At 34.0% G+C, this 11,702-nt stretch overlaps 2 protein-coding genes across 4 annotated transcripts in view; one reads left to right on the top strand and one right to left on the bottom strand.

Moving 5' to 3' along the window:
* Nucleotides 1,443-4,895, top strand: LOC104710268. Its single transcript, XM_010426851.1, has 4 exons — nt 1,443-1,911; nt 2,051-2,233; nt 4,230-4,323; nt 4,805-4,895. Exons 1-4 carry the CDS (start codon nt 1,443-1,445, stop codon nt 4,893-4,895), a joined length of 837 nt encoding a protein of 278 aa, XP_010425153.1.
* LOC104700083 (N-alpha-acetyltransferase 35, NatC auxiliary subunit-like) overlaps nt 5,647-11,702 on the bottom strand; it is a 7,676-nt gene continuing 1,620 nt past the window's right edge. Inside the window, exons 4-17 of one of the 3 annotated variants that reach the window (XM_010415545.2) lie at nt 11,671-11,697; nt 11,231-11,398; nt 10,577-10,721; nt 10,111-10,196; nt 9,298-9,570; nt 9,021-9,164; nt 8,343-8,474; nt 7,759-7,857; nt 7,558-7,617; nt 7,143-7,347; nt 6,890-7,002; nt 6,726-6,794; nt 6,542-6,640; nt 5,647-6,037 (exon numbers count right to left, since the gene is read on the bottom strand). In XM_010415545.2, coding sequence (XP_010413847.1) covers nt 5,810-6,037; nt 6,542-6,640; nt 6,726-6,794; nt 6,890-7,002; nt 7,143-7,347; nt 7,558-7,617; nt 7,759-7,857; nt 8,343-8,474; nt 9,021-9,164; nt 9,298-9,570; nt 10,111-10,196; nt 10,577-10,721; nt 11,231-11,398; nt 11,671-11,697 — 1,848 coding nt within the window. In that variant the 3' untranslated portion in view covers nt 5,647-5,809. The remainder of the gene's footprint in view (nt 6,038-6,541; nt 6,641-6,725; nt 6,795-6,889; nt 7,003-7,142; nt 7,348-7,557; nt 7,618-7,758; nt 7,858-8,342; nt 8,475-9,020; nt 9,165-9,297; nt 9,571-10,110; nt 10,197-10,576; nt 10,722-11,230; nt 11,399-11,670; nt 11,698-11,702) is intronic. The other 2 variants (XM_010415536.2, XM_010415553.2) reach the window with 2 other exon arrangements.

Here is an 11,702-nt window from a genome sequence, read left to right as displayed (position 1 = left end):
CGAAACACCACAACAACAGAGAACAGCCATAACAAAAGAGATCTCAGGCTTAGATCAGCCATGGTCAAGCACTCACCTCTTTTGCAGGAAGTTTTGATTGAGAAACGGTGGAAACAACAACTTAGGAAGCTTCTCCTTCGTTCCCAACAATAGCTCTCCCGTCTACAGCCACATATCTCACCAAAAACCCCCAAGAACAAGCCAAAAAGTCTCAAGAACACTCAACAACGTTTTCTCTCTTCTTTCTCTCTTTTCTCACTCAACGACGACAAGCAACACACCCTAAAACCCTTAATTCGTCGCTTCTCCACTTATATACTCAGTTTAGAGATTTTGAATTGAACCAAACTGAACCAAACATCAATTAAAACAAACCGATCAAAACCGGAAATGTTGGTGTCGATCGATACACCAAGGATTACATACGTACCGCCATCTGTAGGACAAGCCTATTACTTAAGAGTTTTGCTTAATAAGATTCCAGGACCAACAAGCTTTGACTATTTAAAAACAGTCAACGGTGTTCTTTATAAGGATTTTCAGGAAGCTTGCTATGCATTGGGATTACTAGACGACGATAAGGAATATATTCCAGCTATAAATGAAGCAGGTGAATGGTTTGGGAAATTTTTAAGAAAATTATTTGCGATCCTACTGCATACAAAGAGTTTAACTGTTCCTCTTGAAGTTTGGAATAAAACAAAGGACATCTTGTGCGAGGATATTTTGTTTAAAGAAAGGAGACGCAGAAATGATCCAGGTATATCAAAATGATTTTATTTTAACTGAAAATATTTATTTTTTTCCGCAAGACAAGATTATAAATAAGTGTTTAACTTTAATGTCGTAGGTCTAATGTTGACACGGGCTCAGAAAATATATGTTTAACTGAAATAGAACTTATGTTGCGATCGAATGGGACGTCTCTTACAGCCTTCGAGAAAATGCATAAACCAGATGATAGTATCATGAACACATGAGTAAATAGGCTTATCGCAGATGAAAGAATATATAAGCCTCATAAACAACAGGAATTCTACGATAAGTTGTTACCAATGCTAACTGATGAGCATAGACATGTTTATGAAGAAATCATTCACTCTGTGAATCACGACAAAGGTGGTATGTTTTTTGTCCATGGTTTTGGTGGTACTGGAAAAACTTTCATGTGGACTATTCTTGGTGCTGATATAAGAGCTAAAGGTAATATTGTTCTGAATGTTGCTTCAAGTGGTATAGATGCATTGCTTTTGGAAGGTGGTAGAACGGCTCATTCAAGATTTGGTATTCCAATCAATCTTAATGAATATTTTGTGTGTTCGATCGATGCCGAATCTGATCTTGCTGATTTAATTAGAGAAGCAAAGCTCATAATATGGGACGAGGCTCCAATGATGAACAAGCTTTGTTATGAAACTTTGGATAGGAGTTTGCGAGATATCATGAAGTGTGACCAGATATTTGGAGGTAAAGTAGTAGTGTTAGGAGGTGATTTTAGACAAATACTACCTGTTATTACCGAAGGAGGAAGAGTGGCGACAGTTTTAGCATCTATCAACTCATCAGTTCTTTGGAATAGTTGTAAAGTTCTTAAACTTACCGAAAATTTGAGATTTCGCAAGGAAACTAATAGTATGGACGCGGGTGCTCTCGCTACTTTCTCAAAGTGGCTTCTTGATATTGGGGATGGCAAAATCAACGAGTCAAATAGTGGGGATGTGAAGATTGAAATTCTTGATGATTTATTAATTAATACAAGTGGGAATCCTATTGAAGCAATAGTTAAAGAGATTTACGGAGAATGTTTTGCAAAGAGGACTGATCCAAAATTATTTAGTGAAAGAGCTATTTTAAGTCCACGGAATGACGATGTTGATAAGATAAATCAGTTTATGCTTACTAAGCTCCCAGGTATGCAAATTAAATAGAATATGGAATATGGATATTGAAGAAAAAGTTTTTATTTTAAAATATGGATAATGAAGAAAAAGTTTTATTTAAAAATGTCTATTAAAACATACCTAAAATTCTTTATTTTTGTCAATCACAGGTGAAGAGAGACGATATCTTAGCTCTGATAGTATTGAAACATCTGACACAAGCGGACATGATGATATGATCTACACTCAGGAATTCTTAAACAGTATACAGGTTTCTGGATTGTCAAGCTATGTTTTGACGTTGAAAATAGGAGCACCTGTCATGTTGTTAAGGAATATAGATCCAAAGGGAGGTTTGTGTAACGGTACGAAACTAATTATTACTCAGATGGCCAATCATGTAATCGAAGCAAGAATCGTGACAGGAAAAAAGGTTGGTGATAGGGTACTTATCCCTAGGATGTATGTTAGTCCACCTGATGCAAAGTTTCCCTTTCGTATGAGGCGACGACAGTTTCCTGTTACGGTGGCGTTTGCAATTACTGTAAACAAGAGTCAAGGTCAAACACTAGAACATGTCGGATTGTTTATACCGAAACCGGTTTTTACACATGGACAGCTTTATGTTGTCTTCTCTACAGTCACAACCAGAAAAGGGCTAAAGGTGTTAGTTACAGATAAAGATGAGAAGTGTCAGAATAAACAATTAATGTTGTTTACAAAGAGATATTTGAGACTGTCTAATTATGGTTTGAAATTGCATTATTGTTTTGGATTGGTAGACTTGAACTTTGTTTTATCTCTTAAAATAAATTGGTTTTAATTATATTTATAAAAAAAAATTTGCCCCATTTTTTACTATATTTTACTTTAACTTCTCTCAAATGATGAGAATGCTATGTCAGTAGGGTGTAGACTTTCACATTGGAAAAAATCATATCCTTAATATCCTCTTATTCTATATTATAAAAGAAGGACTAGAGGAAAACATCACATTTTATTAGTTTCAACAATGTTGATTAAAATTATGTAATTGTTAGATATATCTTAAGTTTATATATTAACTATAAAATGCTTAACTCTAACATATCTCAAATAATAGGATTGTTATGTCATTATGATATAAACTTTTAATTTAGAGAAAACCAATTCTAATATTGTCTTATTCTAAGGGCATCTTATTTTAAATTTTACACATCATTACATTTTATTAGTTTCATTAAAATAAAATTGTTAGTAATACCATTATTACATCTTTTATTATACATACAATAATAATTATTAAAATACTTAATAGTCTAGATAATAGGTAAGAGACGCTAACACGTATAAAACGCAACGTTTAATCGTGACTGTTTGTATTCTTACAAATCTCCAATCCCCTTTTCGTTTTCGTTAACAGAGGATAAACAGGAAAACCCTAATTTGTGGAAATCATGAAGTACGATTCTATATCTCATCTTCATCCCGGCAGGATGAGATGGTGTATCTACGCCAAGGTCTTAAATTCTCGGTATGTTAATGAATTCTTCACAAAATGGGTTCTTCTTCTTGTGGAGAAAAATGTTAGAGCAGTTAATAGAACGAGAATTCTACTTATGTTTGATTTAAAACAGTTCTTAAATCATAGTTTTCTTACACAATGTTTATCAATCTTTGAAGGGTGACATAATTGAAGTTGCCTTTATACCAACTACACTACTCAAGCTCCAGAAGTACATTTACGAGGATGAATGGTATGATATTAGGAATTTCAAAAGCACCAATCCAACCCTCAAGGAGAGGAATACCCATCATCCTTATCAAATCAAGTTTACGGATGAAACAACCATGACTCTAAAGGAATCAATAAATTCCAAAAATTATTTCCGATTCGAAGATTTTGATGATATTTTCCGAGGAAGAATCCACCATCCCATCTCTTTGGTACGTTTTCCTTAAATTAGTTTTAAATAAATTTAGCTAACTTCTGTGAAATTAGTATTTAGCTAACATTGTGTTGAGAAATCTAGAGACTTTTTAGGAAATTTGGAACTTTCTGAAATGGTCCCTTCAATAGAAAAATACATACTGAACTTTTTATACTAAAATAGTTATATCTAAGAGTTAAAAGGTTTTGGAACATTCTTATATTTCAATGTAAAGTAAATTTCTGTCTTTTTGCCAAAATAGATGTTTAGACTCTGTTAATATAGTTATGAAATCTTTGTGTTGAGGAATCTAGAGACTTTTTAGGAATTTTGGAACTTTGTGTATTGGTTCCTCCCATAGTAGTGTACAAATTGAACCTTTTTACCAAAATGGTTATATGTGAGTGATAAAAAGTCTTGTTTCTGATATTTTAAATAGATGCTTGCGGGCGTGTAGTAGATGCCAATGACAACAGAAACCAAGAAAATGGAAATGAATGTAAAGAAGTTGTCTTCACGCTATTAAATGGCAGGTAAGACATATTTATTCCTCTTATAGTGATATAAGATTTATTCATTTGAACCTAATATTAAATTTATCGACTATTTACATCTATAGGAATGAAACAATAAAGTTTCGTGCAGTAAACAACTATGCTACCCGTTTCATGTTTTCATGGGAGTCATCTGGATGCCATCTCACATACAGAACCGAACCGGTGTTTTGTGTACTGCGTTTCTGGAGGGTTAGAGAGTATGAAGGTAACAAAACTTGCTAAATTCAACTAATCATGGACACTACGGGAATATTCGTAGACAAAAGTTTAATAACACTGTAAATATCCCTAGGTTAACCGTGTATTGAAAACACATCGGCCTCCTCCAAGATCTTTATAAAACTGGAGTTTGAAGGACTTGAGCATCACAAGGCTATGTAAGTTCTGAATGTCCATTAAAATCAAGAAGTGTATGATGCTAGGGTTAATGTTTTGAATGTGTTTTCTATATTTACAGCTCGGAATTTGCTGGACGATATTACATAAAGCATAGGATGGAGCATGAAGGTGGAACTTCAGGGACTCAAACTGAAGGTACGGTAGATTAAAGAACATTTATTATATTTCCTAACTTCAGTATAAGTTTATGAATGTTTGTAGTACCAAGTACTAGAAATCCATTTATGGGTTGATTTTAAACGTATATTAATAGTCTAAACGTAGTTATATATTAATATGAGCCTAAACATTATATTAACTTAATTTAAACCAAGCATAACTAATTAAAACAACTGTAATAACATAATTAAACTTAACCTTAATGTTTGTATTGGGCTCAATTTATACTTTCATGCTTTCTAAATGTTCTTTACACTCTTGAATTATAAATTTGCATATCTACAATATTTTATAAAAAATTTATGACTATTCTTTTATTTTCAATACAAAAAGTGAAATAAAATTTATTTACAATCAAAGTTAAAAGATTATTTAATGTCTGATCATAAAAACACAATTATAATTAAAAATTAAATTTAACCTTTAACGTTTCTATTGGGCTTAAAATATACTTTCATGTTTTCTAATGGACTTTAAACTCTTGAATTATAAATATCCATATGTAAAATTCTTTATAAACATTTTTATGACAATTCTTTATTTTCATTTTTAAAAGTGAAATAAAAATTATTTGAAATCAAAGTTAAATATATCTAATGTCTAATCATACAAAATACTATTAAAAATAATCATGTTTTAAAAACATAACCAAATATTTGATTTTACAAATTTAAATTAGAGAAATTTTATTTTTTCTATTCAATTCCTGCCCGCACAGGTGTACGGCTAACTCTCCTAGTATATAATAATTAAATTTCTTAGAACAACAAAATTTTACATGAACAAGGAAATAAAAAGATCGGAGGAAAAGCATGATGAAAACTAATTTTAGCGAACTTGTTTCCAAAACTAGATAGGGTCTATCCCCAAATTGGAATTTAGTTAGCAACAAAAGCAACGAGTTTCACGATCTACGGACAACAGCAGTGGCGAAATAAGGATGGTGTGTGAACTCGAACGACACCTTAAGCGAACGGTCTTGACAGAAAAGGTTCACAGCGACAATATTGCGTTCTGCGACTTGCTCTAATCCCCGTACTTCAGCCAATTTATCAGGATTGTTGGCATAACCAACTTTTATGTCCTTAGCGAGCTTTTGAGCATCATGAAAGTACTCATACTTAGGAAGATACTGCAGCAAAAGTAATGGATACAACTTTATTCCCATGTTCAAAACTATTTCCACCGTTTTATTTATCCATATACAAATTCATCACTCCAACAAAGTAAATTATTCATGTACACAGTCATCACTCATCACTAAAAAACATAGTGAACATTACTACTATGTTAACCAAGTTATTGCTTTTAATCAAATAGTTAAGTGGTAAATCTTCCATGGACATATTTTAAATGAATAGTATATCTTTTTTTCCGTACTATCCAAATTACCTGAACCTTACTCGAGATATTGCGAGTTTAAGTATTAATCTTTGTAGGTACCTGAACTACCTTTACACTACTCGACTCATGAATTACCCGACCCATTTATTACATGTATACTTCAGGTAGTAGATTTAGATAACTGAAATACCCATATCCAACCTTTACCTACTATTACATGCTTACTTCTACAATTCATCTAACGAAGTAAATAAAATTAAGCATAAGAAAGAGTTGTATGGAGCACACTTACGTCAAGACGAGCCTGAGATGTAGATCCTGAGAATGATTCATATGCGTCATATTCGGGAAGCGATGCCTTCTGGAGGAGTTCAAAATGCTGGATAAATTTCTGCAGGTTGAGGAAAATGGGAAGTCGAAGTCATCATACACCTGAATTCCACAACTATGTAACAAATAAAGGGACTTATCCTTACCTCATTTTCGGTATTAAAAGGTCCTTGACTCTTTAAACACATCCCTTCATTTCTCAAAGCAGCAATCATCTACGGTAAACACAAAAGGTTTGGTCAGGTTGAAAGTACTTGATAACATCAATGAAGGAGCTTAAAAGCAAGATATTGAAAACCAAAAAAATTACCACAGCGAGGCCCTGTGCAAGGCAAGTCTGACACTGGAGAAACAATACCCATAGACTAATCCGGTCTTCCCGAGCCATGTCCCTAGACTTATTCCTCTTTGCTTTTCTTTCCTCTGGCACAGATGATGACACGTAAATGTATTATACAAAGATACAAATTCGTTATGCAGTTATGCCAAACCAACTACTGTACAGATGGTTCATCTTCGAAAAACTAGGATACCAAAAAAAAAATGAGTAAATGAATGCTTACCAGTGTTAACAACGATTAAGACCCTGAAACGTGCTCTTTCAGCAAGCTTCCAGAGTATAATATACATGTACCAGTATACCATGCAATACTCACTTGAAGAGTAGAGGTCTAGGTCAAACCCCAGCATGAGAAAGCGAATGGCCACCCAGTTAATTTGCTCATCTAACCAACCATATATATGATTTAAAATGACGACAGACTTATCCTGAAAGATACATAGATTCAAGTCAACATGATTTCCGTAGCTGCTTATCAATAGAGGCAAAAATTTTGGAAGGAGAAAAACAAATGTTGTAGAAATTTAGACTACTGGTTTGTTCCTGCTAAGAACAATAAATTAACAGCCGTCAACTATAGAGGTTTGATTAAATGGACCTGGCGTCTTTGCAAGGAATAGTGATGGTAGTAAACCTACCCCATTTTTTGAAGCCCGTGATGAATCTTGCTGCAACATTTGACCAACAGTAATACCCATCTGCCAAATAAAGTAACACGAATGAATGAGATCTTGACACAAAAAACCCCAAATCAGTATGCACACAATATTAGAGTAAGCAAGCTTACTTATAGCTAAGTAAAGAATAATACAGTTCCAAAGGCACAAATGGTATATAACCTGCACATGGAATACACGCCAGTCGTTTAAGATTTTCCCAAGCTTACGTCTCTGCCATGGGGTATTAGCACATAGTATTTTCAGTAGATTAATCATCAACTGCACCGCAAAATGAGATCAGAGATCAAATTGGGCTTTTTAAGAAAGAAGTCAGTTGAATATTTAGATTTATCCATCATGTATTACTTGTCAGGATCCAGAGGCTAGGAAAAACCCGAAACACTAAGAAGTAAGACCAAGAATTCTTATCAAAGTCTCCACAAAAACCAGTATTTAAAAAAAAAAAATTCTTGATAATTACTTACATCCACACATGCAAAAAATTTCTGACATTGCAGCTTACAAGCCAAACACCAAATATTGAATAAAACGAATACAAAATTATACTATTCAAGGTTTACCAAGTTTCAAACCCTTCTCAAGGAATTGACCATCCATTTGTCTCAATCTAATGAATAACTAACAAAAACCGGAGTTTAATGCTGACCTTAGACAGAGTGGCACTAGGAAAAATAAAGAGTTACCTCAGACAGGTTTGTAGATAAAAAATGAACCCAGCGTATTTTTTAATATACCGTGTTTACCTGATTAAGTTGAAGAATGTACTCATTTGTATGAAGGCCATGGTTCTTCGAGACATCCAATGCAAGAGATCTGGCACAGATAGTCAAAAAGGTATCACGGCCGTAAAGTTTCCCATCTTGCACAAGGAGAAGCTGTAGAACAAGATAGAATTTTGAGTATATAAGATATAAAGGCATTATGCTAGCTTAATACATAAACTTATTTACTAATATTGCACATATACAGAAATTAACAACCAGATTCAACCTCAACTACATATATTATTGCAAATATATTCTTATATTCCCACGTCACCATTACTAAAATCTAGCGAGCAATAAAGAGTCAACAATGAGAATAAGTAGAGGACTAAACAGCTCTGTTGAGGAAGCGGACTTGAGCTGGGAAAGGTGGTTCACAAGAGTTGACTATATTCGTATGGTTCAATTACACAACTCTTAAGTCATAAAATGAGTTGGAAAAGAGTGCTAACAAATATAAAAATGCAAAGCAAGGAAGCGGGTAAGAAAAGAAGCAATATATTCCACTATGCAAACACACCGTAGTGGATGTATGTGAACATCTTCAGTGCAGAGAAAGCCCAAAAAATTTACACAAAACAAGAAATAAAATGATCTACGTGTATTCGAAAGCACATAGCTGCAAGATTTTGGTTTATTAAGTTATAAGTAAGGCACCTGAAGATGAGCCCTAGCAACCAAATCAGGACGAGATTTTTGAAACTGAATCACAAACTGCAAGACGACATCTAAATCTGGTTCCAATGAGAATACACAGATCTGATCCAGATTGTGAAGAAGTTTCACATAATAGTCAATAGCCTGGAGAAGCAAAAATTGATAAAATTAGTTACTAACAAATTTTATTTCAGGCTCTCTCTCTCTCTTTATATATATATAGTGTGTGTATATAGACACACAATATATTATGAATACAGAATTTTAAAGTTCCAACCTTTTTCCAAGAAAGAAGTTTAATAGCACGCGGAGGGGTTGGAGCTGATAATCTTTTGTTTAAAGTAGGATCAAATCCAATTGGGGAACGACCTGATGCAGTTGTACTTTCGTCTATCTCGCTTTGGCCATTTTCAACAATATCTAATCTTAGGAATTCCGCAGACTCCAGAACAGAATCTAGCTCTGATATGCAATAGGCTATGTGTTTCCTTGCCAATTCAAGGCCTCGTCCTTGTGGCCGTCTCATGCAATTAAGAGCGTGTAGAAAATGCTGAAAAGTATAGAGAAAACGTTAAAAAAACTAGCAATGCTCAAGTGCATAACAGCTACTGAGGTAAGAAAAAACGGCTTACGAAACAAAATAATAACTACATCACGACTCACATGTTTGGGGAGTATTTCTAACCATGAATGAGGGTAAATAGGTAATCAAAATTGAGAGTAATGAGGGTAACCAGGTAATCAAAATTGGGAGTTGCAGTACTTGGAAAATATGACATGAAGATACGTATGGTAACTCTGATTGCCACTCCCCAATGTGAGGTAAGGTCAAGGAAAAGCAACTCAATCAAACTCATGTTCTGTGTAACTTTATTTTTAACTACCACTTAGTCTTTATTCTTCAACGTAGTAATATAAAACTTCAAAGTAAGTAATAAAAAACTTGTGTTTATCGATGGACACCAGAATACATATTATAGAAGGAACAGACTGAGACTATATGATACACCAGTTAACATGACCTCTACAACTAAAGTTGAGAAAACGAGCAAATAAATGTAACAAAGAAAGAATAAATAAAGCATGAGACCTTACGGAAACGTATCCGGCATAACAGAGCTTTGCAAAAACTCTCTTCCAGATGGGGATTAGTTTGTAGAGGTTCCAATTCTGCATCTTTAGGAAAAAAAGAAACTCATTGGTCTCGGTTCGTGCTGCTGTACAGCAGTGTTACAATTAAACAATAGGCCATAGAGAGTAATATTTCCAAAGAAAAATTCAACTGAAATGATCAGCAGACTTTACATATAAATCATTATGCAGTAGAAGACTCAAAGTTATCATATATAGGCAGGAAAGGCTAATTTCAAGTTGGTATATGCTCTTAGAAAGCAGTTGCAGAATATCTAAGTCCAATGCATTAGACTGTCTTCAAATTCAAAATCATCATTATAGTGTAAACAACATAGCAATGAAAAGAGGCAACAGAATAATCTTCAATCCCATCATTGTGCATGCAAAATAAAAAAGGAAGATATGCAAAAAAAATAAAGTACCTTCCAACACTCTCCTTCTTGTAGCCTTACAAGCACGCAGCTGACGACAGATCGTTTCTTCGACCGCATTTAAGAGTAACAAGCCCTTGGCATCTTCATCTCCACTAAAAGGAAGACCATATGTCATGGTAAAAAGATCCTCTTCCTGTTAATAAGCAGGTATGAGGTGAAATCATTCAGTATAAAATATTGAAGACAGCCTTTCTTTAGTCAAGAGAAACTTCTATCCAAAATATATCAAGGCATATATTCTTAAGTTTTCATCTGCATTTAGCGGCAGGCAATGGTGGAAATTTTCTACAAAAATAATTTCTACCCTCTGCTAATCATCTCAATATTTTAAAAAACAACTGCCTCGACTAGATGAGAACGAATGCAAAGACTTCATCAGAAGAGAAGAGTAAAGTGAATCCTGTTTTCATCTTCGATGTCTCCAAGCAGGGAACTGTGGCTTCTAATTTAAACTGGGAATATTAACATATAAAGTCAGATAAGCTTATGGTTACTGACAACTATTAAATGTCAAATGGGTAAATAACTACGTTTCTTTATGCCAGAAAACAAAATGTTGGACAGATTAAAAGATCTAAGAAGTAAACATTTGCTTAATACCGCAAGAGTAAAAGAGGACAAAAATTTGTTAAAGTTAATTACTTCATTTGTACGTGCATCTGAAACAACAGAAACAACTGCCCTGCAAGTTGCTCGGATGACCCTACAATAAGAATGCAATAGAGCCTGTGAAGATGTCCTTTCAGGCCTCAGAACATAGATGCATGAAAACACAGTTTGGGCCAGCGAATGACCCATGTGCCACGTTGCCTGCAAAAAAATAGAGAATCATAAGGAAGATACAAAAGATCAACCAAAATCAGGTAACATTTTTGCTTACTTAACACTAAAAAACAAAACAAAAAGAAGACACAAATTGTGGATGAAGCAACTCCAAGTCGAAGATGTTAGCTACATACAGATCTCGTTATCAGAAGTTTCAAAATGCGAAGTGATTAATTCTTTCAGGAAAAGGAAACGTGAGATGCTATATACTTACAACTCACGTAGTATCATATTAGCACATCTTTGACAGAGATTACCTCGCACGCCAGAAGATGGTCCATAATGTCAA

The sequence above is a fragment of the Camelina sativa genome, chromosome 1, assembly GCF_000633955.1.
Source record: "Camelina sativa cultivar DH55 chromosome 1, Cs, whole genome shotgun sequence".
Taxonomy (NCBI): Eukaryota; Viridiplantae; Streptophyta; class Magnoliopsida; order Brassicales; family Brassicaceae; genus Camelina; species Camelina sativa.
The sequence above is the reverse complement of the archived record's forward strand: the minus strand, read 5'-3'. Positions and strand labels throughout refer to the sequence as shown.